The 26,970-nt window shown below is 47.4% G+C and overlaps 1 protein-coding gene across 2 annotated transcripts; it reads right to left on the bottom strand.

Moving 5' to 3' along the window:
- Positions 1-2,991: 2,991 nt before the first annotated feature.
- Positions 2,992-26,970, bottom strand: TNFAIP2 (TNF alpha induced protein 2). Of its 2 annotated transcripts, none has more exons than XM_075103980.1 (12): positions 24,002-26,970; positions 16,781-17,091; positions 14,190-14,817; positions 12,450-12,564; positions 11,062-11,187; positions 10,020-10,120; positions 9,832-9,930; positions 9,513-9,636; positions 8,437-8,559; positions 7,396-7,551; positions 6,108-6,229; positions 2,992-5,695 (listed from the first exon to the last, which is right to left on the bottom strand). In XM_075103980.1, exons 1-12 carry the CDS (start codon positions 24,244-24,246, stop codon positions 5,554-5,556), a joined length of 2,292 nt encoding a protein of 763 aa, XP_074960081.1. In that variant the 5' UTR covers positions 24,247-26,970; the 3' UTR covers positions 2,992-5,553. The 2 variants fall into 2 exon arrangements, with proteins under 2 accessions (XP_074960081.1, XP_074960082.1); XM_075103981.1 differs by having other exon boundaries at positions 16,781-17,132; positions 24,002-24,073.

The raw sequence follows: 26,970 nt of genomic DNA, 5'->3' as shown, positions 1-26,970 counted from the left end.
TCCTACCTGCTCCTCTTGAGTTACCCCAAGCCCTGTGATCTCTCAGAGGAAGAATGGGATGCCCCTTCCCAAGCAACCGGGGGGAGGGAGACGAGACTGCTCAGAGCTGCTTTCTGCAAACCACCCACCTCTGAATGAAGTGTGGCCTCTGCAGATGACATTTCCTTCATACCTGCTTGCTGACCAAGGGACCTCAAGGCAGGTGTGGTCCCAGAGTGCCTGCACAAGCTTGTCACAGGCAAGTGGCTGCCAGGATCCTGCTGGGATGAATGCCTTTCTTGGGGCATTGGAAATACCTCTGTCACTCCCCACATGCTAAACAGAGGGAGTGTGTAACTTCAGCCAACCTTTTTGGGTCTGTATAACCTCATGCATATTGCAAAGGGGCTGTGTCCAGCACGTGAAGTTGGGGTTGGGACCTTCCTAAAGACAAGGGGTCCACTGTGCAGGAGTGTGAAGATGACAGTCCCTGCCCCACAGCTCAGGTGGCTGTCACCACTTCTTGTAGGGTAGAGGGAACTGCAATGGAACCAAAGAACAGAAACAAGCCTCCATTAACTAGGACATAGCACTATTAACTTTATCCTGATATTTTCTCTAAGCTGTACTCTTGGTTTAGCTCTCAGGCTGCACTGCTCTTCCCAGTGGGACTTGGGGGTTGGCCTCCAGCTTTTGGGATAGGGCTCAAAAGCTCTTGAAGATTCCAGGACCAATATTGTTCTACCCGAGACTTTGTTATAATCTCCTCCCTTTCAGAGCTAATCTCTTCCCATCACAGCTGTTCCAACATTAATGAGTACTTTTGAGAGCTCAGCTTTTCTGCTAAATGATAGGTTTTCCTCTTTTATTAGTCCATTAGGAGAGTTATTACAGCTCAAGTGCTCTGTCCTATTTGGATGAAAACTACTTAGATAAATAGCAATGAATTCCTTGTCCTCAAATTATGGTCTTTCTGGGTGCTCGTACATGATGTGCCCTGGTGTGTCCCATCTGCTGAATGAAGGGTGGGAGGATTAGGAGAACATAGTCCAAGGGCAGTAGTGGGTAGTGTTGGGAGGGGAGCTGGGATGAGCATCTAAGACCTGTGGAGAGGTGAAAGAAGCAACTGAAAGCCTCTCAGGGGACAGGACCCAAAGAAGAGATGAAAAATGGGTTTGTAGGGAAGCCTCCAATCTGGCTGTTCAAAAAGATTTTTTTTTAAATCTGATTTCTAGAGGAGAAAGGTAGCAAGGAGAAATGGTGTCCAGCAGGTATGAACATTGGCTTCACAGTAGCCTTAAAATCTTCATATTGCTTTGAAAAATGCAATTAACCTCCTCTAGTAATGTGCATTGAAACAGCCTGATGTGTGTGTCTGCTCTATTGCATTTCCTCTGGTTTTCTCCCCAGGAGGTGACATTTGTCTCCGTCCCCAGCAGTGTGGAGTCGCACCTTTCCTAAGGGGGAAATCTGTGGTTGCTACACTGATGAGTAACTCTTGAAATCCCCCAATGTTGGCTGCTATCTCTACTATTTTGACTACAAAGAGCTACTTTGTGTTTCGAGGATATCAGTATGGGTGGTGTGGCCACATCCTTTTTTAAGTCATGCAGGAAGGCTGCAATTACTCTCATGAGTTTCAATCTGCAGTGTGGCAAAGCACAATTTTGCTAGTGTCACACCCAGTCTGTAGCCCGTTCCCAAAATATCCTTCCTCCCCAACGCTCAGTGATGCTGACTCCTGCCCGTTTGGTCCCCAGCACTGGCTTTTGTCCCAAGCTGTGCAAAGTGGAGGCAGGTGCTGGGGCAGCCCATGAAGCTGTGCTGGGAGATGCAGGACCTGCAGCCTGTGAGCCCTAATTCCCCTGGGGAAGGAGGCTCTTGCTGTCCACACTCACTGCAGGTGCACCTTTCCTTTGAATGCTCCACGCATTGCCAGACTTCACGGTCTCTTCCCACTGGATTTGGGTTTCCAGGTTTTCTCCTATTGAAGTTCATACCAGATAAACTAAATACAATATTTGCAAATGGAGCTCAGCAAATTGCTGCCACACCTTTTGTCAATATGTAATTGCACATACCCCTTGTGCTTTACATCGGTTCGTAGGTGAGGAACTGTGTCTCCTGTGCATGTCAATGAAGCCAGGACTGTACAGCTGGCGATGTGGGCTGAATTCAGAAAGGCCCAATTACCAAAGCATTTTGGTCTAGTGTGTCTCTCTTAAAATCTGCACGTCAATAAATCCTATGGCCTTTAGTCCAGTGCTGTCATCTCTCAGGGGCTCCTGGTGAGAAGATCCAGCCTCAAAGGGGAGGCATGGCAGGCATTCTGGTTTCTTAACTCTTCACTTCTAGTTCTAGACAGCCCAAAGTTTCTCAGCAGGTTCTAGCAGAATGGTTCTTCTTTTTTTCATCATGCCCACCCTTGAGAGGAGCCCAGGAGTTCTCTGGCTATTTCTGGCTTCCCCTGCAGCAAGGGTAGAGGTTCCCTGGGTGTCAGTGGGGGCTTGGCATACAGCAGATGGCTTCTGCAGGAGCAGAAGAGGCGAGCAGAGCCTTGGTCCACCCTCTGATATGCTGTGCTTTGTGCCCCTTTGTCTTTTGCACCACAAATTGCCAGTCTAAAGCCAAATGATGGAAGTCCCTAGTGGGATAGATGGGTAGGGAGCAAGGAGTGTGCATGTATGTGTGCACAGTCCATGTCCAATGCTGTGGCTGTTGCAGGCTGACGTCCTGGTGGCACCGGTGACAACAGACTCGGTGAGCTGGCAATGCCACAGCAACTGTGCCCAGGAACCAGCTTTCTGAACTGTTTATAAAGCTGGATTTATTTTTTTAATTTTAGCTATCTGCTCTGCCTCCAAGGAGGGGCTGAGAGAAGCATCAGCAGAGGTTGCGTGATAAAGAATATCCAGCCACACTGACCTCAGAAAATTTTATTTAGTTAGTTTGTAAGAGGGCTATTCATCAGTATGAATCTAACACTTATCAGAAAACATTCGTGCAAACTCCTGAAAGTACCCGGTTATGTTTAATATGCCACATATAAAAAAATGCCATTGTAAATGTTGAGTCATATAGGAAGATAAATATATTAGTTTAGTGGGCTCATTAGAGCTGAAAGCTGGGCTTTTATAGCAGGATGAAGAGAATTGCACAACACAGTTCCCTATGGCTTATGAAATGTGTATGAAAATCATTTTCGCCTACCCATCCTAATTATGATATATAAATAGATTAACTATTTTCCCTCAAGCACTTATGTAGCTGGAGTCTTTTTTTTTTTTTAAAGACCAGCACAATCACTTGTATGATGCATTTCTGTAGGCCCTTAACAGATATCTAGGTTAAAATGCAATGATTTATAGCAATAATATGACCTTTCACTAATTGGGAAAGAAAGTGTTGCACAATAGGTGACAGTTGTCATGAGTGCTCAGCACTTTCAGAAGTAATTTTAAATTATGTGTATATATGAGGTTTTGTGGGAGCGTGAGTGTGCTTATGGAAGGGGAAGGAGATTTGCACTACCCATGGCTAGACAGCAGACTGAAACCAAAGCACTGTTTTTCACCCAGTGTACAATTTTGTCACATAACCTGTTGGCAGAGGACTCTGCTGCATCTGTCTCACCGCAGACAGCAGCAAAGCCACAGGTTTGATAGCAGCTGCTAGGAGGGTAAATGGGGGCCAGCAGGGCTGGCTGGGGCCGAATTCCGGTGCTCTGTATCTGCTAAAGACTCGTATGAACAGGAGGAGACAACTGAGATGGAGGAATGGGGGCTCCAAAGCAGTAAGGATGAGACGTATGGCAAATATATATCTTTTTATTATTCAGCATTGAGACTGTGGTAGTGCTTATAGGCTGATGTTTTGGATCTTGTTATACCAGATACCATAAACACAGTGCACATGATAGTCCTTGCCTAAGAGACTAAGGAAAGCCAAGCTATGGAGCCTACACACAGCACAAACAGAGTGTGCCTTTGCTTCTCCAGCTTGTCTGTAGTCCAGCAAGACCCTCCGTACCCAGAACTGGTGGGTCACATTGACTGGAGCAGGCTGGGAGTAGTGGAAGAATTGGCTCTTTGAAGGAGTACGTAGGACTACATGTGGCAACGCAGTAAACAACAGCTAGAGACAGAATAAATGCGTCAGTTCTCTAGCATATTTGAATACTGTTTAAATATAAACATTGCAAATGAATATCTCTGAGAAAATAAAATTGGATGCAAAAATACACCAATGATATACTGTATACGCGTATAAATACATTATATGGTTTGCACAGTCATTATGCGTCTTCCTTCTGGACTGACTTTCTACAGACTGATACAAAATTTGAAACAAAGGAAAACAGAAGGGAAAGCTCTTCAACTAAACACATTGTTGTTTTGGCAAGTGATTTGCTTCCCAAAAAACTGGGCTGTAAAAACAAAACAGTTTCACAACAGACCCATTTGCGTTTTCACATCATGTCTACCTCACAGCAAGAGGAGAAAGTGAGCAAGGAAACGGTGATGCATACAGGATGCTTGATACATTATAATGGCATTTGAGACGAGTTCCACCACCCACTCAAAGCCTATGATGTTAAATGGGGTCTGGAAAAGTCCCCTCCTTGATGAGGAGGGCTTAAGTAGTTTCCAAAGTGCTTTACTAGATGCTGGTGCTTAGCCCACGCGACCCACTGCAGTAGGCGGTTTGCTCCTAACCCTCTGTTAGCAGGGTGCCACTCCAGTGAGGGTGCACTGGATGGGGTCACTGCAGAGGGGCTAGCGGCTGCCAGGGATGTTGGGTGCTCCCACCTCATGGAGGTGAAGGAAGCACACGCTGCCCTAGCCAGACTGCTGCTGCGGGGCCAGCTGGCTCTCTTCCAGGGCTGGTTCAGAAGCCCTGATGCCCCTGGGCTGCTGTATGGGGCAGAGCGTGCAGCCGGGGCCACTCCAAGCTCCAGATCTGCGGGTGCTGCAGCTCAGTGGGACAGCAGGAGTCCCAGTATGGCTGAGGGACAGCTCCTCCTGACCAGAAACTTGGTGCCTCTCCCATCAGCCTAACGCAGCCACCCCTGCCCAGCTCAGAGGAAGGCAGGTGGGGTTCAAGCATGCTCACACGGGCCTTTTCCAACATCTCTAAATTTTGGCTTCAGTTTTTTCTTCCCTCCATATCCTTAGAAGACAAAAAGCTACATAGAAGGTGCCTGCTCAGTCTGGGCTAGCTGGGGAGTCAGTGACGTGGCCTTCGCAGCACCCTGTGAGGTAGACAGAGGTCAGAGCACCAAGGCAGTGTCCAGGCAGAGAATGTGGTGGTACCCAGGAGATCTTGGAGGGAGTCTGTGAGTGCTGCGAGGAGCAGCGCCAGTCCTTGCAAGCACTGCTCCTCCTATGGGTGCCCCCTTTACCCAGCTGTGCGTGGAGGACAGTGATTCCCACAGAGATGCTGAGCACCAGTTTAGGTCAAAGTACTTTCCGTAGGAAAAGGCAGTGGTGTGTGCTGTGCATCACTCTGGGGGACTGTCTCCATTGCCGCATAGCCCACAGTCCGGCACAAGGGTGTGCCAAGGGGTGCCTTGGCCTAGGACACGTTTATGTTGGAGAAGAGCGGGACCACGGGTGGCGTGGATGCTGTGCTGTCTGCCAAGTAGCCCAGGATGCTTTTGAGTTCACCACGTGACAAATTGGCTTTGATGTGCAGGAACGCTTCCAGGTGCCTTTTGCTGTGGAAGAGAAATGGGCAGGTGTTATCTTCTCCTGCAGATCTCATCTCAGCGTGCCGGGTCCCTTGTGCCGGGATGCAGCCCCCAACCTGTGGTGGGTGCTGAGGTCCCCGGCAGATGCCAGCTCAGCATCTGGCGATCCTACATGGGATCCAGCACTGCCCTGGGAGGTTTGGGGTAGAGTAGGGAACCTCCAAGACAAAGGAGAAAATCAGACCAGAATTTGGAATATATAAATAGGCCTTTTTTAATAGTTTACTTTGGTGTCCAATGACACTGGAATTGTCACAGCCTGGCAGGCAGCCCCCACCCATTTTTATAGACTCAGGCTATATGAACCTCACCTATACTCATTCCTGGCTCAGTTAAAATTATATATGAGTACCTGCAAATCTGCTTCAGTATCTCTTACCGGATATCTGGGTATGTTGTGGCAAGTGTTGCAACTTCAATTTTAATAGCACCTAAATCCTGAAGTCGGATTATTTCAGCCAGTTTGGGGAGCGCTGAATTCAGCCACGTGGCTTGAGAACCCTGCCAGAAGAAGAAGCAGTCAGCAGGGCATCATGGAGGTGCAAACCTCTGCCCAGCCCAGGAGCTGTGTTTCACCAGGGGTGCCACCGATCCAGCTCCTGAGGCTGTTTCATGGTGAAGGGGAAGGACACAGCAGCAATTTTATGTGCCTCCTTATTTTCAGTGATGTTTCTAGTTCAGTTATTGCCTGCTACAGCCTTGGAGAAATTGGATTAGTTTTGTGGTGGTTTTTAATCCTCTTCCACAAGTGGTGTAGGGTTTGCTATAAAACTGAGGTTTCTGCATCCAACTTGACAGACTCTCTCTGCTCTTCCCTCCCATCGTGTTTTCTTTTCCTTGTGTTTCTATGCTGCCTGGTGTGTGTACAAGGTCTGAGGGACAAGGTAATGCACTAGCCTGTGCTGCTCTCTCCCAGCTCCACACACAACCCTGCCTTTAGCATCTCCAGGCATTGCCAAAATCCTTTCCCTGCCCACTCAGGTAAAAGCCCCAGCTGGACCTGTTATCTGGCTGTTGGATATCCCAAGGCTCTGGCTGCCTGACTTCCTGCCCACACCAAGTGATGCTCAGGCTTGTCCCTTCTCCTGTCAAACATGCACGGGGTGGTGGAGGACAGGGCTTGACTTTCCTTTTTTGCAGGTAAGTTTAGAGGCGTGAAAGGAGGGATGTGATCTCAGAGGATAGAGAATGGTGTTTCAGCCATGCAGAAAAAGCAAGTGTCTCTGGTGGAGGAAACCCTTGTGTACCAGAGACCCCACACTGCCCACTCCAGCCCCTGCCTGACCTAAAAGCAGCAGATTGAGGGAAATCGAGGGTGAAGGGAAAGAGTTAAAACCCAGACTCCATGTAAGTTTTACTGAAACCGGAGAACTGCAGTGTTTAGCTAAATCTTCTGACCCTATTAATATAAATCTTCAAAAGGAAACCACTGCCTACAGGACAAAAGAGGATGAAGTCATCACTCTCCCTCTGGGGGAGGGCAGGCCGGTGGCAGGGGAGCCTTCCTGCCTGCAGCCACTTGAAGACCTCTTTCTGCCTACGGTCCTTTCTTCCAGGAAATTAAGCTGAGTTGGAAAGCTTAATGGGAGGCATTGGAAAATTTATTTTCCTGTTTTTCAGTGTACCCATGCTCTGTGCTGGTGTGGACAGAGTGAGCACTCACGTACATTGCTGGTGCAGAAGGCTTCCAGGTCGGCAGCGTTCCTGGAGATGTGTTGGGCCAGATTTTGCTGTTGTGCTGGAGTTTTCAGGCAGACTTTCCTCTTCAGCAGCCTCACGATGTACTCTTTAACCAAACGGGCATGGATCTTCTCGACAATAGCCTGTTGGGAAGGAGAGGAGGGATGACCCGTCTATTTTTTGCTTGGGGACAAAAAAAACATGGGTGGATGGAGGACAAAAACATCTTGGGTGTTGTAAGACATGCCCCACCAAATGCCTGCTGCTGATCACACCTGAGCAACAGTGCTGGTTGCCAACCTCCCCGTGACTGGTTATGTGACATCCTAGATGCTGAGGATTCCTTTGTACTCAAATTAATGAAATGTGGGAATTTCCAAATGTTGTTTCTTTCTGGGAAGCACTGAAGGCATAGAAAAGATAACTTGTTAGAGAAGAAGTAGCAGTGCTCCAGAGAACAGGAATTCATCCTGTTCCTCACCCTAATATACAAAATATCATAATTTTGTTTCAGCTACTAAAAAGACAAAGGCAGGAAATCAAAGATTTTTTTTTATATGTTGATGTTTCATATATAATCCAGCACCACTGAAAATGTGGTTGTGGCTCAGTTATCTGGGATTTGTCCCAGTTGCATCCGTCTCCTCTGGTCCTTAGGGCAATCAGAGGAGCCATGAGACAGAACCATGCGATTGTATCCATGTTTCAAGGTTGCTAAACCAAACCCATACATAAATAAAGCCATATTTTGGGTGATCCCTAGAGCACTTTCTCTACAGCAAGGGTGGTTTTCTCTGTAAACACTGCAGCAGAGCTACAGAAGCCTGCTTCTGCTGGAGAAGAGTAAGATTTATATGGCTAATCTAGGTAAACTGCATGCTGATGGAAATCCTACCCGAGAGAGCTCTCTGACACCAGACCAGAGCATCAGCTTAATGCAGGTCGAGGCAACTCCAGTCACAGAGGATCAGAGCTTAAAACGCAGCCTTGGCATCCCAGAATCCCTCTGATACTTATCTTGGACTTACATGGTAGAAAGGGTCCTTTAGGGTCCGGAAGTCTGAAATATGTTTGCTGGTGGTGTTAATGATCTCGTTCATAATTTCATTGCTGGAGTCCCACTTATTTTCTGTAAACTTCTTATAAATTGGCTGAAAAAAGGAAAATCTGCTTAGTTCCCTCAAACAAATTCCATGCATACATATATTTAGCATTTCTATATGTACAGTATCCTACATAGCGACAGCGTGGGGTGCAGTCCTGTGCAGGGACGTGTGACAATAACTTACAGGGCCAGGGGAAGAGGGGACTGTATTGGGTTTGTGCCCTGTTCTTGGTTCCTCATGATAAAGGAGGCTGTGGGCTTGAAAGGCTCATATTGGAGATGCTTTTTTTATTTCCACATTTTTAATGTGTTGTCCACACCATCTTTTCTGTTTAGAGAATTATGGAACCATCAGGGAAAAAAATGAATCATTATGAGATGTTTTCAGTCACAATTTTTCTTGGCTACAGTAAATAAATATGAAAATAAAAAAGCTCCCCTGCTCTGTCAGATGCCTTCCAAAAGGCCTTACAGAGAAGGCAGGAAAGATTGTGGCTGAACATTTCTGACTCCTATGCCTTCCCCTCCACCACACTTGCTTAACTTAAAAAGCCTGTGTTATATCTATATTAAAAAAAAAAAGGAAAAAAAAAAGGAAATAAAGGACTGAAACCAGAAGTGCCTTTCAGGCTGCCTTTATGAAGAAGCCAAAAGCTGCGTAATTGCTGTTCGTGTCGTTTGTGATTGCTTCCTAGTGTTTGGCGTGTAAACAGTTGCAGGTTGAGACTCTCCCTCCTGCAGCAGATATCTTAGATGTGATCAGCATGTTTTATGTTTGCCTGCACAGTCATGCCTATGTAGCTGCACCCATTTTACCTGCAGGCGAGGTGATTCAGACTTTCCTGACTGATGCTGAGAGGTGACCTGCCCCACAGCCCTTCTGAACTTTGCTGCATTTGAATCGGACATTTGGGCAACTGATAGCGCAGTGAGGAACATGCCTGGCACTGGCACAGGCTGGGCCATGGGGCAGGAGGGTGTGGGGCGTGGATACAGTACCTTCAGCTGGACAAACAGTTGTTGAAGCAGCACATCAAAGCCGCTGTTTTCAATGTCGCTGAGTGTACTGAGGATACTGGCTTTATTGTCATCCTTTTCTGCCATGTTTTTCTCTGTGTAGTCTCTGCAAGGAAATATCAGCAAGGTGAGAATAACCTGTCCTCAAGAGAGACATTTAGAGAGAAATTCAGAGGTCTCCAAACCTTCCTCTGCAGGCAGGTGGACCTTCCTCTGCCCACTCTGGAGTACCTCTCCTCTATCACACTATTATCCATTGCCTGCAGAGGAAGAAGCAAAGCCTTTTCTTTCAGACCCTTACCTAAAATTCCAGCAGTTGTTAATATTTGCAATCAGTATAGGCTTGTAGTATCTGTGCTTCTTGCTTTTCTCCTTAAAGTCTTCAAAAGCATCCTTGTAGCTGGAGGGGAGATGGGAAGAGGAGAGGTGGATGAGTGTGAGCCCCGGGCAGCGCTGTCAGCCCTGCTGCCCGACGCTGCCTTACCGCACCTTTTCAGGAAGGCAGGCAGCTCCTTTGACAGGCGATGCGACAGCTCCTCACCCACTGCCGTGCTGATGTCCTTGGCTCGCTTCTGGCCGCTGTAGATACTCTAACAAACAAAAAAGATCCATTTTAAATGCCGCCTGCTCCAAAAATGCCAGGTTTGCTGGTTAAAAAGGCTGCAGCTCCTTCTATGTATTATTTTCCTTTTTATTCTCATTTGTGCTGTGGAGGAGAGGCTGGGAGCAGTGGCTGGAGCTGCTGGCACCAAGGCAGGCAGCGAAGCAGCCACTGTGGCTGAGCCAGTGCAAGGAGTGGTACGTACACCCAGCTCTCCTGCATCCCCCCCCAGGACTGAGCCAGGGACTGTGCAGAGCAGCTGTACTTATTTGATGGGTTCAAGCCAATTTTGAACCCCATTTTCAAATGGGGAGAAAGTTGAAGAAGAAGCTTAAAAGACTGTCTATAAAAATAGATGAGAAAGAGGAAAGTGACACTTTCTGCCTTTTTTGCTGGTTGTCATATGATTGCATTAAAAAAATTTAAGCAGAACAACCTTGATATATGGAAAGTTTATTTTTTTTTAAAATAAACTCTACTAATCCTCTGCAGCCAGAGGAGGGAGAGCATTGAGCGCAGGGAAAGGATGTGAGCGCTCGGAGAAGCTCTGCCTGTTAAAGTCTCCCTGGGATCAAGCAGGGCAACAGCATTTCACTGCTCCCTCGCTCGGCTAAACCTGTCTCTTTTCTCTCTCCTGCTACATTATCTAGTGCCTAATGGCTTGGCTTTGGCTGGGGGTGCAGAAGAGACCACACGGGGAGAAATGAAGGCAGCTTTCCTGCTCATTTTGCTTACAGAGAAGTTTGTTTCCATCACGTGCTAGACCGGGACCGTACCAGACCATGTGTTAGGGCTCTGCTATACCACCCACTTCTACTACCACCCTACACAAGCAACTTGGCCTTTTGCTTTCCCAAATTGACTCATTAGTCTCACACCCTATATACAGGCAGGATGCTGTTGTTTATTTTCAATATATAACTTTATTACCTGGATAACAAATATTGCTAGTAGTTCACTCTGAAAATGTCCATTTAGTTTCTCTGGTTCTTTGTCTTCTTTCCATCTTTGGATTTCTTTATCTAAACATTTGCTGAGTGAATTTTTGATAGTAGCCTTTAGGGAAGGAAGAACAACAGCATTTACCACAAAGCGGATGTAGCAGTTCCTGCCTTATGCAGGTTTTACTCGCCCACCCACCATTTCTCTGGCTGAGCAGACTTTTTCCTCAGCCTTGGCTGAGAAATAAAGGCTCTTTGTTAGGAGACGCCTTTTTCACAGCTTCACGGCAGCAAGGACAACCCCCTCACAATATCTGCCTATGCAACAGCGAGTTGAATATTTCAGGGTAGCAATGAAGATCAAGATCTATGTCTGCCCACCACCCCACCACGTCAGTGGTGATCTCGAGGGCAGGGGAGGGGACTGGTGGCTAGGAAGGTTGCAGGCAGCTACACCTGCCAGAGCCCGAATTCCCCCAGCCACGCACTGCCTGCGCGTAACACTCAGTGCCACCCTCTGGGCCTGGTTTTGCAGTCCTCTTTCATAAGCAGTTCTGAGGTCTTATGAGCACCGGAGAGTGAAACAAAGTGTTCTCAGGTTTCTTCTGCTCTGACCCCTCTTGCGTGCACACTGTGCAGCAAGGCTTTGGAGATGGTCTGTACAGTGGTGGTGTCTGTCTTTGTTCAGCAAGTGCCTTGTTCATGTACTTTGCAGCTCTCACACCCATCTCTCCCATCTGCAAACCATTATAGGCTACAGCTAAACCTGGAACTTGTCATCTCATTTTCCAGGAATTCCAGCCCCAAATGCCAGAAACACTAAGCTATGGGAGTACTGTAAAAGTTGCTTCTTGTTTCCATTAAGGCAAGAGTGATCCAAACACCAGAGCAGTTGTTATTTTCTGCAGACCGGGCTATTCTCCATCAAAGAGACAGATTTTTCAAGACCAGACATGCATGCTCTGTGCTCACCCAAGGTCTGGCACTGCTGCAGAGACCAGAAGTAATGCTGAATCCATCATCTGTGAGAAGGAGCATAAATTCCTCTGGGGATTTAGTGGAAAACTGGAAAGCTACCCACAAAGATCTGTTGTTGGATTTTTTGTCCACCTTCCTACCATAGGTTTGCAAGAACAGAGAGGTTCTTTTCTGAGGGCTCCCAGGGCAGAAGGGCGGGCTAAGCAGAACTTTGCTCTGCAAGCCCCATCTAGCAGAAAGCCTGCCTGTCCCCTGAAAAGAAGCATTCTTGCTTTTGCTTCCTTCTGGAAGGGTGCGTGACTCACAGCTGAGAAGTGTGCATGCAGGACAAGTCAGAGTGCCTCTGAGGAGTCATATGGGAGCAGTCACAGTGAGAGGAGGGGCTGAACAGATTCTCACCTCTTCGCTGTCAAGGTATTTCCTTTCAAGCTCTTTGCTCAGACTTGATGGCAAAAGGCTTCCAAGCTTAAGTTTTTCCAACTCTTCTGCTAAAACATGTTCTTTTCTCATATCTCTGGAATGAAAAAGCCAAACAATCATTTTCTAAGGGCAGTGTAATTCAAGACAGCTGTTGATGCAAATCACTAACACTTTTTTAGGTTATCGGTGAAAAAGCAGATGGAAAGGTATATTGTCCTTAGTCCAGGCAGGACCTGGAGGAGCTGAATCTGTGCCAGTGGTGGGACCTGTGAGGGTGGAACCCTGAGCAACCAAGGGGCATGGAGTCATGTTATGCTGAGCTCCTGAGCACTGGCCACTGCGCTGAGTGTGGGGAACCCAAAGCAGCAGAAGGGACTAGTCCCAGGACACAGCCTCTCTCCATAAATATAGAGAGGTGATCAGATGAAAAGCTGGCATTTTGTGGCTAGTTGGGAACAGAGCAGGCAGTTTCATACCCTGTCGTCATGTCCCCACCACATGCTGGCTAAGCTAGGTGCTCCTGAGCAGCTTTGAGGGCAGGGACCTGCCAGCCGTGGGGGGCTCAGGCCAGTGCTTGTAGGAGGGCTGATTTGGACAGCGTCTCCATTTGGAGCTGCAGAGAATAACCCTGAGCATCGCCTGATTCTTGTGTTTGCACGTGACCCAGGTCCATGGGGACACACCACCATGCTTCCCGCACACAGGATGTTTCTGATATGATGCTGGAAGCTGGGGCCAGGCTGTCGTGCAATCCTCCTCCTCCTCATTGCTCCCTTCACCGCTGGCTGTGGAGGGAGGTGGTCCCTGAGCAGCCACCTGGGTCTGGCCTCTGGGAACACTCTGCAAAGCAGCCGCTGCCCTGGCCAACACCCTCCCCAGCACCGGGCTGCGCAGCTCTGCCTGAGCCCTGCTCCTCGCAGGATTTCCAAATACACACTGGTTCAGGCCAGAATACCCTGACCTAGACCTCAGCACTGGCTCTGGAAAACTTCCAGGATCAACAGTGACTCATTATACCCCATCAGTGAAACATGAGGAAAAAAAGTGGAGGCGAAGGTTGACTGGTTTTAAAACAGCAGAAGAAACACTGCTGCTGTATTTACTGGTTTTCACCTAAGAAATGAGAGCCCTCGATTCTCTATCCAGTACTATAAGCCACAACAAGTAATATATTCAGTGTTATAACATATAAGGCTTGCGAGGATGAAGGGTGACCCTTGGCTGATGATGTCCTCTCACAGGGGCGCACCCTTTGGTTTCCCAACCCAAAGGAGAGCACAGACTGTGGGTAATGCCTAAGCAATAACAACTGCATCTCATGTTGTTCTATTTATTGTCTGCCCTCTGGTCCAGAGGGCTGAAATTTCCAAATTTTCCAAGAATGAGTTCAGGTCTGCAACTGGAATAGAGATCAGGGCAATGAGTCTGCCCAATTTACGCCACAAGTGAAGCCCTAAATATCTGTGTGCATGTCTGTTGCCCAGAACCCTGAATGGTGGGGTGAGCCCTTGGTTTACAGTCTAGCAGCTTTGAGCGTGTCCCTTCCAGCTGTCCTGGCCAACTGGTGTACAGCAGCACGATGCCAGTGACACTAAAACCTAGCCAGGTACCAGATTGCATGGCAGTGATACCGATTCATAAATCAAAGAAATGTCTGGTTTGCAGCCAGTAAACCTGTGTTGATCACCAGGGATAAACATGTGTAAAAGCCTCACTTACTTTGGATAAATGCTGTGCACCCATGAGAGGAGGAGGTAAATATCCTTGTCTTCCAGATGAGACTCAGCATTTTTTGTTGCCTGGGAGGCAAAATAATTGTGGTAGAGTTCTGCATATGTGCTGAACACATTAAACTCAGGAGGATAAAGCTGTTTCATGTACTTTACAACTACTGTCAAATCTTCTCTCATTGTCTTCCCCATGTGCAGGAGGTTCTGACCAACTGTAGAGAGGTTCTCAGTTCTAGGAGTATGGCTTGTGTCTTTCATTCGAGTCTCTACTGACTCCTTTACTGTAGCCATCCAAAGCTCTTTCCATTTTCTAGGTCTAAATTGCATGCTTTGGTCAGGTGGATTCTCCGACATGTAGTTCTGATCTTCTTTCTCCTGCTCCTTCAGTGCCTCTATTGCCTGCTGCAGCAGTTCTGGGTTTGTTTTTGCTAGCAATAGGGAGTCTTTCAAGATGCTGAAGACTTTGTGCTTCAGAACTTCGTAGAGGGACTCGATGTCTTGCTGGCTGGCGTTCAGTCCCTCCTCACTTTTGCTAGACAGGCTCTTCTCCAGGACAATTAGATGCTGAGCGGCATCAAAAAGCTTTTGCTCTTCAAGCAGATCAATGACTTGTTTGACTGGTGAAAAAGAACAGCCTTTCTTTACCCAATAGCGAAGATTTAAATTTATATTTTATATGAAGTGATGGCTCTGGAATACTTTGAAAAAAAAAATGTTTGTATTTCTGTAATGCGAGATCTTAGGCTCCTTCACCATATAGAAAATTGTGTTCATTTAAAGATCAGATTACTTCTAGCCTGCTTCTAACTGGGGCAATGGACATTTGAATACCTAGCACCAGTGTGTTTCATATGGACAGACACTCATGCGCTACCCATCATTTTTCCAAAATTTAGATTTGTGGAGGTTTATTTATTTATTTATTTATTATCCCCCTTCCCATTAATATGACCTCAAGTAAGAAGCATGGCTTTATTAAAAAATGTAGATTGAAAGATGTAGCTAGATAAGATGTGCTAAAGGAAATACCATATGGCTTTTCCAGAAATAGGTTGGCACAATCTGACCTGTGAAATTGTTTTGGAGGACACATTTAGCAGGCAAGATAAATTAAATTGAACTATCTTATCTGAAGTACAGCCAGTTATTCAATATGGTACAATCTGGGGAATCATTAGTTAACTGGAGGAGTTATATCCCAAAATAAGTTTTCTTAGGTGTGTAAGGTTTGTATGGAAAACCCTGGGTGGAGAAAGCTTATGTTATTCATGAAACTCGTCTTGCTTCATATTCTCCTTCGAGACTGTGGCACAAAAGCTGGGAGTGCCTTGTTGGCATCTGCTGATTACACAAAGTTCAGACACATTATCAAAACTGAGGGCTTGGTGTATTATAGAGGAACAATGGGATAACTTGAATAGCAAAAGGGCTGAAATTTGATAGCACAAAGTATAAGACACAATTTCAATAGTACAAAAGTTACCTAGCAACGAATAGGATTTTCTGCTGCAAGCTGGATGTGAATCAGCTTGAGTTGGAGGAGGAAGAGAGATGCCTGGAGAATTAGTGAATCATTACTGTGAGAAGATGGTGAAAATGTCAGATATGACCACAGGATGTGTCCAGTAAGGAATGTCCAGCTAAGATAGGAAAATGGTAACATATTGTCCCAGGCATTGGTGGTATCTCATCTGGAATATTTTCTGCAATTCTGATTGCTTTATTAAAAAAAAAAAAAAAAGACATTGGGAATGGGGCAGTGCAGCAGTCAGAACAGGGGCATCAAGGGCCTGTTTTCAGTAGACTTGGTTTGTTTAGTTGAGCAAATTCAAGGCCAAAACCAAAAGACACCAGTTAGGGAAAACATTTGACACATGGAGAAGGAGAAGCCAATTGGCCAGGTAAAGGCTTGCCTGGAAATGAGATAATATGCACTAAAACAGTGAGACTTTGGAAAAGTCTCCCAGTAAAGGAGGTAGGACTAAAAAATGAACTTATTTTAGGTACAGCTTGCTAAGTTTATGAACTAGGTAACATGATACATCACCTCAGATGGCAGGTGAGCCTTGGAAGTGCCAAGGGGCACTTTCCAGTTCTGGGTTTCTCTGAGCAGGTATTTTTCTATCTCTCTAAGCACTCTGCAGGGATGGTGCCCACAGCTGGAGGAGCTGTAAATTCATATATCAGCCCTGGGAAAGATCTATGTGTGCTGCTCACTGCTGTCTGTGGGGGAAGAGGAGATTTCACAGGAGATTTCACGAAGGAAGAGAGCAGAGAAGTATGCCTTAGTTTCTTACCCACCCACAGATCTCTGTGCCGCCATGAGAGGTAGAAAGAAATTTCATTTTGGACAGAAAACTCGCAAACTGGCAGTTCCTCAAGGAGTGTGCCCTTGGTACCAAAGGACCAGGACCTGAGGTCATGTCCCCCCTCAGCCCATGTTTCCCAAGGCTACTTGGCCAGGTCACTTTAATCTGTCAGTGCCCTATTTCTCAAAGGGACAAGTCTCCACCTCGTGCAGGCCCTCTAGAAATAACCATGGCCTATGAGGTGTTGCAAGGAAGATGGAGGAGCACTTACCACTGGGTGGCTTGCTCTTTTTCATCTTCTTAAGAGCACTTGTAAGGATTCCCTTTATTCCTTTCTTCCCTTTTTCAGGACTGTCCCCAGCAGAGGTGCAGCTCCCATTGCTTGTGATGGAAGATGCGCGTGAGGGTCTGCAGGCCGCCTCTGGCCTTTCACTCATCTTCTCCTGGTCCCTGGACCAGATGTCCTCTCCAGAAGGTTCAGGACAGGCAGGGACTTGCTCAGCTACTGATGTCAAAGGGTCTTCAAGCTGCCTGTTTGCACCAATGCAACCCTCTGATCCATTGCGTATTCCAATAGGACCGCTTTGGAAAAAAGGTAACATTTTCATCATTTTCCTTCTAGCCTGTAAATTTCAGAAAGAACTGGTCAGATTATAACTGTTTGAATGAAAACTACCATGGCACAATGTGGCAAGATGTATTCCCGTTAATAAAAAATAATTTTGGAATGAGTTGTCCCTGTGCGGGAGGTGTGGAGAGCACTACACACATCTGGTATGAGCACAGCGCTGCAGGAGAGCTCCTGAGCAACATCACCTCAGGTAACGGAGAGGATGGAAGCAGCTCTCTGGTCTATTAAATAACTTAGAGAAAAATCGATCAATGATTTTAAGGGCGATTCAGATGTTCTGATTTGAGACCTCGAGCTTGCCTGGATACAGGAAAGTAGGGCTTTTCCACGGGATGCTGTGGGAATATGGACGTGAGCATGGATGCTGCACACGAATGATGTGCGTGGGTAGGACAGGCATCCTGTGCCTATTCAAAGCAACCACAAAATTCTGATACTTTTATGTGACATTGGAATGAATTCCCACCTTCCTCAGGGTCTGTTTTTGCTGATGTCTGCTCAGTTGGCTGCAGATATGTTTGTGGAAGCACCCATGTAGCTACCTGCACTCTGAGTTTGCAAGTACAGCATGAAATTGAGATGAGCCTACCAAGCCAGGTATGTGCCAGTCTTTGCTGAGCAAAAGTCCTGCTGGTTTAACTGTGTCCCCATTTAAGTCAGTAATAAAATTCTTAGCTTTATTGAGGAGAGCTCCCAGAGAAGGTGGCTGAGAGTTCAGAAACATCAGGGATGTGAAAAACATGGTCAAAAGGATGGGAGTGTGGGAAGCACAGCAGTATCTCTTGATACGAGTATCATGAGGCTTATCACTTTAGGCCCAAAAATCCCAGTCAGAAGCACAGCTTCAACGCTCTACATGCCACCTACATCTCTACAGTGGCAGACATAAGCTCAGGGAGGTATATGTATTCAGACTCTTCAAACCCACTCACTGTCTACGTAACCTCATTTTCAAAACTGTCCCAGGGTGACTATGGCATCCCAAGATAAAGCAACTTTAGCACAGCTTATTGTAACTTCAGTGTAACTTGTTGGGTGTTTTCAGATACCTGAGAGCACTTTTCATGTCATTTGTTTACACTGAAATGTGGGGCTGTAGTGCAGGCCATGGCTTGTGCCAGAAAATGCTAGTGAAATGGGGTTGTGGAGGGGACACCTTTCTGATAGCAGGGACTAACCAGACTGGACTTTTCCCAGAGCTGCCTTATAAAACTGGTGCTAGTGACCAGGGCTGCTGCCTGCCCAGAGCAGTCCTCACCTGGCTGAGGGGCAATAGGAACAAGAAACGAGGATTGGGGTGGTTTAGCCTTGTTTAAACAGGCATTATCCTACCAGAGTCCTGCTCTACCACCAACACACCTGCACTACAAATAATGATAGAAATCCGTCATTGTAACATCTTTTTAGAATTTATATGTAGAATTATTTATGTACATGTATAACTTAATATATTGCTATAGATTTATTTGCATAATTATATTCATTTAGATAATTGTGTAATTATTGTAAATAAAGTGACTCATAGCTTCCAATCCTTGTTCTAACAACATTTATTTTAAGTGACTTTCTGGGAGACCAGTGCACTTATGTATGAAGAACCCTCAGGCTTACTTCTACTGCGTAAGGGCAGAGGAATTCAGCTCTAAATAAAGGAAGAATTTGGCTTCAGTTATAAGGCCACAATGTGGTGATCTTCCAATACCCTTGTTGAGTTTATATTATTGATATGTATCATGCTGCTACAAACTGTGATACTTAGCTCTGGGCAAACTGGTTGGAAGACTGTGTCTTTTTGTTTTAATTGTGATTCCTCCTGCTGGATCCCAGCAGCTTGGAGAACTTTGAGGCATCAAGTCAGTGGTATGAGCCAGGTGGTGCAGAGAGCAGTTAGAGTCTGGCACTGCTGAAAGCTCTCCTCCTCTGTTTTGTCTGTCAGGTCATATTCAGGATTAGTAATCCTATTGCTTTTAAAACATAATGAAGATGAAAACTTATTCAGGAAGGAAAGAAAGGGGTGTGGGTGTGCATGATCTGGCTGGCTTTCAGCTAAACTGGTGGTCTGTGACACAGGGCGAAGCACAAAGCTATACTTAAGGTGCTGCTATGGCTGAGTGGGACAGCGGTGGCTGCTGGAGGTGTTGTGTCGGAGCCCTCATGCCCCAGGGCTCAGGGCCAGTTGTGTGGGCGAGCAAAGGGGGCCCAAGCACCAGAACTGCCCAGCAGCAGCGAGCCATGCTTGGAGCCACACACCTACCTCTTCCCCTGGCACACTTACTGGGGAGGGAGGGAGGAAAAACCCTTGCAGTTCGGTCTGGCTACTCAAGTCAGGATGCCCCATTAGAATCCTAAACACTGGGAGGAAGAGCTCCTTTTTCTACATTTCCATTACAAAAACATATCACGGTAACAGGGTTTCTCTGTAAGTATTTGGGACTTTCCTAATTTTTTAAGGCTATTTTCCTGGCCTGCATTTCCCAATACGATGCTATGTTTATATTCATTCTGCCAAATCCCTTTCCTGTTTGTTCAAGCACAGACTCAGCTGAGTCATTTCTCTCTCTCCTATTATTCCAAAGAAATTTGTTTAGAAACAAAAACAAAAAGAACAATAAAGAAATTACCTTTCCCTTTCCTATAGTCAAAGGTGACTTTCAGCATCTTTTGCTTTTATGAATGATGATCAGAAACATGGATTTCAAAATGGTTTTGCTTCTTCTTCAATACTAAGATGAGTGTCATTTATCTTTGAAAACCATTGAAATGACACTACACTTAAGAGTCCATAAGGGAATGATTTGGCTGGTCGAAAGCTTAGTTTTTAACAGCTGGCAGAACTTCATCCCAGTAGTGCTCTGAAAGAGCCAGGCACAGGGGCTGGTGATGCCCAGGAGGGAAGCAGGTAGCTGGGCACATACTGACAGGGGCTGCAGCCCAGGTGAGCCCCTGCAGTTCTTCTGTGCAGCGCACCAAGCCATCATCTGCAGCATGTCCCTTCCTAAAAAAGTCTCACAGCCAAATTAGAAGAAAGATAAAATCAGCTTCGGAGTTTTCACCCAGGGGCTGCACATCAGCAGCATGAGAACTGTTGGCCATACTGGCATGTCAGGGTGTGCTTTTTCATCTTGAACTAATAAACACCGACAGAATTAAGCATCTGAGTAAGGATGTCAATGCAATAGCTACCATGCTTACTCGAATTTGGCCAGCTTGAATGCTTGCCCAGCTTTTACCTGTTTGAGGCTGCTGGCTTGCATATGTTTTTATCTGCAGCAGGAAACACCAGCAAACTCTAGCTCCCAGTTCTGCCTTGAAATGCAGCCACTTGAAACATCAGTCACTTATGGCAAAAACTCCCCCTCTATCTATTCTCTTTATCATTAGATGACCAAGCACTTACTGTAAGAAATACCTGTAAGAAGCTTCCTGTAAGAAACCTTCTTATAGAAAAAAAAAAAACAACCACTTTCTATAATAAAGACTCGGCTAAAAGGAAGTGGCACGGGTAATGGCTGGAAGCCACGGGCACCAGTGCTGCTCCTTGTGCCTCCCCAGCATCCACACTTGCTCACTGTGGCAGACAGGACATGCCAGGAGCGCAGCTCTGGCTTGGATGGCCACAGGCTGCTCCTGTATGCCTGTGTTCTGCTCACAAATCAAAACTTCTTAGAACTCCAGCAGGCTCCAAATTATTTTAGCAGTTAACACTTTGGGAAATGCTGAATCATTTCCCAGGCACAGAGCTCAAATTCAAGTCTTGTGAAATTTAATGATTTAAGGTCAAGACTTGACATAGATCCTAACTCATTATTATCACTAATTTACTGTTACCGTCATCCTCATCCTCATTATTATGTGGCACTGTAGTTTGTCGTGGAGGAGTCCAATTATTTTTGACGTAGTATATTCAGCTTATGGTTTCCAACCAGAAGAGCAGCACAGCACACATAGCATCCTCTGCTCCCTATACAGAGGGCCTGTACCATTAGGGCAGCAGTGCTGTTGATGACTGGGGTGGCTGGAGAGGGATGCTGCAAGCTCTCCACACAGTGCTGATCACAGCACGTATCCCTGGGCTGGAGCCTTTACAGAGCGGGCAACAAGGGCGAGGGAAACACCTGGAGCAGAGCCACAACACAGAGGGACACAGCCTGATCTCTGGGCACAGTGGCTTCCCATTTCCCTCCTCAAAAAGGAAACAGCCTTCACACCACACACTTAAGAATGAGCTTATTCACAAGGGACGGCTCATGGCGTGCCAGAGAACCCTGAGGGGAACAGACTTACTGATGACCCCTATTTTGAAATTTTTGCCGATCTTTTTCTTGATTTCTTTTTCCTGGGCTGCTGCCAGTATTAACAAGCATTTGTTTGGATTTTTAGTCCTCTCCAGCCTGCTGACATCCTAGGTTACAAGGATTTATGTCTCATTTTAGTGGAAATCCCCCACTCTCCCATAGCCTCTCAGAAATCCAAAGTTATTTAGCAAAGTTTGTTCTCTGCATTTCCATCAGCCTTTTCTCCCCCGCCGCCGCTCTCCATGGAAGTGGGGTCACCCCTGCCCACATGAGAAAATTCTACTGGGTCAAACCATCTTTTGAAGCAGTAAAGCAGTGCGACCAGTCTGAGTATAGTGTACCTCAGCCTATGCAGTGACACCTGAATAAGGTGCTAATAAATCAAAGCAAAGAGTCTGTGGAGATGCCAGCCCCAATCTGTGCAAGTTGGGAAGCCCTCCTAGGAGATGGTATGTTTTCCTACCAATTTTTGTTAGCTGGATTGGGTTCTAAAGCTGGAAGCTCCCACGTGGCTCTGCCTGGGAAATTACAGTCCATAGATGAGCTGGGCCACCAGCACCCCCACCTTGAAATTTTACTGTGCCACTCAAAACCATACTCCTGTACATGGACCCCTACAGGACACCCACCACCCCATGTGATCCAGCACCACACTGAGGGTGGCCAAGTTCTGCTCCTAATAGGTTCAAAAGCTGAGGGGAAACAGAACCTATGTCTCCAGCAAAGAAGGCAAGGCAGAAGCAGAGCCTCGATCCATGTGCCTTAGCAGTGCCAGACACCCCGTGGGGCTGGGGGTGACAGGGGACCCAAGGCACCTAGGGGAATGGCAGTGGCAGACCAGGTAGAGGATCCCAGGGCATCTCACCTGGTGCGAGGTGCTTTAAACTGGCATTAAATCATGTTATCACCTGTCTGAGAACAGCATAGATAGAGCTACACAGTGCCTTGGTAATTTTTAAATGAAAATTTGGTTTCTCTAAATTACTGAAGCACAACTGAAGACAGCCCTGTAAACCAGCATCTCCTGTTGTTAGTGAGAATTTTTCAAACAGCAGAAGAGAAGAGAAAATTATGCATATATGTTGTTATTGGCAAAAAGCAGAGAAAATGCACTGTAATATGCTCCTTTTTCTTCTTGCTTAAAATCTGAGCAGCATAATTTTAAAATGCTGCTGCTGAAAGAGAAACCAGCTGCTGCTGTCTAGGATTTTGTTTTCCTATTACTATTCCCAAAGCCAAATCCTGCATTCAAACTTGGAGTTTGCAAAGCTCACAGTTAGAGCTAACAGTGACCAAGAAGATACACAAATTCTCTGGGAGCCAGTCAACGAGCTCTGCAGTGCTTGCCTCTGCTGGCGCATTCAGACTCTTTGGTTTCCAGGCCTCTTTTTACAGAAAAAGTGACTGAAGCAAACCCAAACCCAAGTTTTCCAAAGCTTTCTGCTCCCCTCTGATTAGCTGTGTAGGAATTGGCAAGCCTCAGCCTCCCTCAGTGGGGGCAGGCAGTTGAATGCTTTGGAGAATGAATGTTTCTTCAGGTTTTCTGCTCTGAACTTGGGTGTGATGGCAAGGGACCATGGCTTCTTGATCAGTCATATGCTCCAGTCACAGAAAGACTTACTTTGGAGAAGCCTCAAGAAGAAATCCTACTTTAAACGCACCAAGGATCCTAACCCTGAGGCTGGACCCTTCAATTTGCGCCTGAGGAGCTCACGCAGTAGATGTGGGATAGCTGCCCAAGGATGGGGGGGAATTTCAACAGGGTCTTCAGCACTGTGGGAAAAGGCATGTCCTAGGGGCAGTGGGAATTCCCTGACTGGGACAAAAACAGTCACAACACGGTGAGCATGGCAATGCAGAAACATGCCAGCCTGGCACAGTGACTGCAGCAGGGTGCAGGTTACAGAGGCTGCCTGGGACTGTACGGGGTCCAGGCACTGAAACGGTCTTTCCCCAGTGCAGTCAGGCTGAGTGAATAATAATCCAATTATTTCCCTGTGATTTGGGAAAAAACCACTTCCTTCTGAACAGAGACAAAGAGGAGGGGGTGGGAACTGCCACATGAGTCTGGATCCCGGTGCCTGATCTGGGTTTAGGATGCTTTGGTGCCCAAGACCTATGCCCAGGTCTTAGGGAAGGGGGTAGTGGTGGGGTAACAGGAGTCACGGCTCACAGCCTGTGTTCATTCTCTGAAACCTGGGGACTGAGCAACAAAATTCAGACCCAGCTGTCACAACGCAATTGCCAGACACTTACTCTTGCGGCCCCCAGCCCTGGGATGCGTCTGGAGCTGCTGTCCTTCTCGCAGCAGTTCACTTTATTCTCTATTCTGGTAATTACAAGGTCGGGCTGAAATCTGTCGCTTTGTCCTGGAATCCATCCTTTAGCACCTTCCACTTATGTTTCCCCTCTCCCAGAGACAAGAGAGCCTTCACGCTCCCTAGCCGTGCAACGAGTGAGCCGGGAGGGAGGCGGAGGCGCGGGAGAAGCGGGACAGACACGGGCCCGGCGGGGAAGGGGAAAGCCCCGAGCTCGGCAGCACGGACCGGCGGCACGAAGGACTTACTGTGCGGCGGCTCCGGGCGGGCTGGCGGGGCGGCGGGCGGCGCTGGCTGCGGGGCCCCGGGGCAGCCCGGCTATAAGGGGAGGGCGCGGGGGCGGGGACCCGGCGGCGCGGGGAGCCCGGGGGCTGGGAAACTCCGGCTGCGCCTCCCCTCCGAAGATGGGTTCAAGCCAAAGGGAAGCGAGAAATCCCCTCCGACGGTGAAGTGCCCGCGGAAGGGGGTTGGCTGGTCCCAGTGGTGCCCGCATCTGCCCCAGGTTGGTCCCTGCAGAGATGCTGAGCGCCAGCGTCACGCCCTGATGGACGGGTGGATGGGGTGCCCAGGCCACATGCCCCAGGGGCTTGTATATACGATGTGTCTGTCCCTCATTGCAGCCTTGGAAAGCCAGCGTTAGGGATGGAGCAGATGCCTCCAGAAGCTGTGGTCCCTGAGCAGGGCATTGCCACGGGCAGGCTGGCACGGATGAGGCACATGAACCTGCATGCAGCGATGAACCTACCGTATCAGGGTCCTGCACTGTGCCCAAGGTGAAGTGGCTTTCCTGGAGTGGGGCTTGCAATGCTCCCAGGAGACACTAATATCATCAAGCACCTTCAGTATGATGGTTTGAGTCCGTGCCTCAATGAAGACACAGGCTTAATTCCTCACCCCAAAGCCTCTGAACCTTGCAGAAGGGTCTTCCCAATTTCCTAGGCACCCACACCCCTGGCTGTGGAGGTGTGGTGAGCCAGTTACACTGGGGAAGCATGTGTGCTGCTGCAGCACAGGATCACTAGAGGATGGCTGGGTAACAGCAATGGCTGTGGGGGGCTATTAGAAAGGATCTGTGAAGTCTGCCATGGCTGTGCTGTCCCCTGCCTAGATAGCCTTAATGCGGAGCATCTTCTGCATCCACATGGGTGAGATCTGGGCTGAAGCAGCTACCCTGCAGACAGAAAATAAATATACTGTGGTCCCGCAGAACCTGACCTCCTCTCTCCTTTCCTGGGAAGCTCTTGTGGGGCAGGGAGGGGTTGGCCAGGTCCTGGTGTCTGGTCACTCTGCCCTGAGCAATTTCTTTTCCGCATCTGATAGCTGTGATCTAATACAAAATGCAAAAAAAAGGTCCAGAGACTTAGAGCTGAGTGTGAACCTTGAGCTTTCATGGCGCTGCTGATGCCCACACTCAGCACGTGTGTGTCTGCACAACTTTGGGAGGGGCTATGCAGGTCCAGCATGGGGGCATGCCCCAGCAGCAGATGTGGTCTGGGGCCAATGCTTGTGCTGGAAGGAGGCACCTGGCTCAGTGGGCAGGTGCTGAAGAGCAGATCCTTCTCCCAGTCTGTGCCTTTCAGCAGGCATCCTGCCTGCCAGGGCCACTGCTTTCCCCTCTGGGACTTTCTCCCCAAAAAGACCATGGTAGCAGGGAAAAACTCTCCCCTCCAACAGTATCTGCCAAAAACAGGAAGCAGAAGTGGCGGGGTCACCCTGATGGGCAAACCCATGGTGTCTGGTCTCTGGAAAACACTGATTCATCTCAGGCCATCCTGCAGCTGAGCTGGGCGGAGGGTCCCCCTCTGGGATTGCCCAGCGGTTGTGTCCTGTTGCTACTTGACAACTGGTGGCCAGAAACAACCATCATCATGAGACAGAAATATCGGGTGCCACATCAGTCTGAAAATCGTTGGAAATGTGGGAGTTTTGGCCCTGAAGTGCAGTAACATTCTCTGTGCTTCATCTCCTCCTCCAATGGCAATATGAAGAGGAGATGAAAGGTTTGCCATCTGCAGTTGCAGCCATTTTTGCAGCAGCATGGTGCAGCTGGACTTGAGCTTGGTGCTGCATCCAATGATCCTTTTGAGCAGGAGGCAATGGGACATGCTTCCTGGAAGACACCAGGAAAGCCAGCATGGACCAGGGGTTACACACACACGTAGCTCTAGGCACGGCCAGGCAGACAGCATTTGTGGCTGTCTGAAAGCAGAAGATGCTGTTCTGGAGGCAGGGAGGACCTTGGAGCTGGTTCTCTTCTCATGTCCTCAGTTATGTGATCTCTGCGGGATGCAGGGGTGTCTGTCCCCACGTGTGCTGCGAATCTGCAGTGGGAAGTGGCTCAGGGACAGATGTCTCAGACCCACTGAAACTTTTTAAAAAATATTCAGGGGGTCTTTGCATTTGGCTCAGCAGCAGCGCTATTGTTTTATGAGACCATTGTCTCACCCCTAGATTAACACAGGAGGCCCTGACTGTAGGAGACTCCTGCAGCGTGCAAAGTGGTAAAGCCCAAGGGAATCCGATGCTCAGCTGGTGTTATCAAATTGTAGCTGCAAATCTGCGGGCATTCTTGGTTGTCTTCTTGTGTAAATGTCTGTACAGAATTATCTTTGTGGGATCCAAAGTAGATTCACATAGTTAGTTCTGTTGCTGAGCCTTGTCTTTAGCTTCTGTAAGTTAACCTCAGCGGGGTCAGGGCAATTCTGCCATCGGACAGGGGAATAAGGAGCCTTAAATTAAAAATCTAGAGCTTAGGTATTATCATTCAGGTGCCCTTATTTACCTGAAACAAACCTATCACTGCAGTTCGCTTTGCCTGTCTATGCAGCCTGATTTCTGAGACTGACACCTTGTATTTACTTATATAATATTGGGCAGTGTCTGACCAAGTTATACCAGTGCTGCATGGAAATTTTTCTGTGGTCTGTAACTACTCAGAGTGTATTGCATAGGGCTACACTGATGTTCTGTGGTTATAGTTTATGCTATCTAAGAAGCTATCTTAAGTCTGTGATTTTGATAAATCGGGATTTTACGCTTAACTTCCATAATATGCACAATATGTTTCTCAGCTGCAACCTACACTTAAAAGAAGGGTGTACTTCAGAGATTTGTAACTTAATTTTGCAGATGCTTCCTTAAATTTGAACAGTGAATTTTCATGGATTGTTCACCTCTTCTATACTGAGCATCGAAGACTTTCTCACTAGCAGTCTTA

The sequence above is a fragment of the Phalacrocorax aristotelis genome, chromosome 9, assembly GCF_949628215.1.
Source record: "Phalacrocorax aristotelis chromosome 9, bGulAri2.1, whole genome shotgun sequence".
In the NCBI taxonomy this organism is placed as follows: Eukaryota; Metazoa; Chordata; class Aves; order Suliformes; family Phalacrocoracidae; genus Phalacrocorax; species Phalacrocorax aristotelis.
Note: the sequence above shows the minus strand (reverse complement) of the source record. Positions and strands in the feature narration are given on the sequence as shown.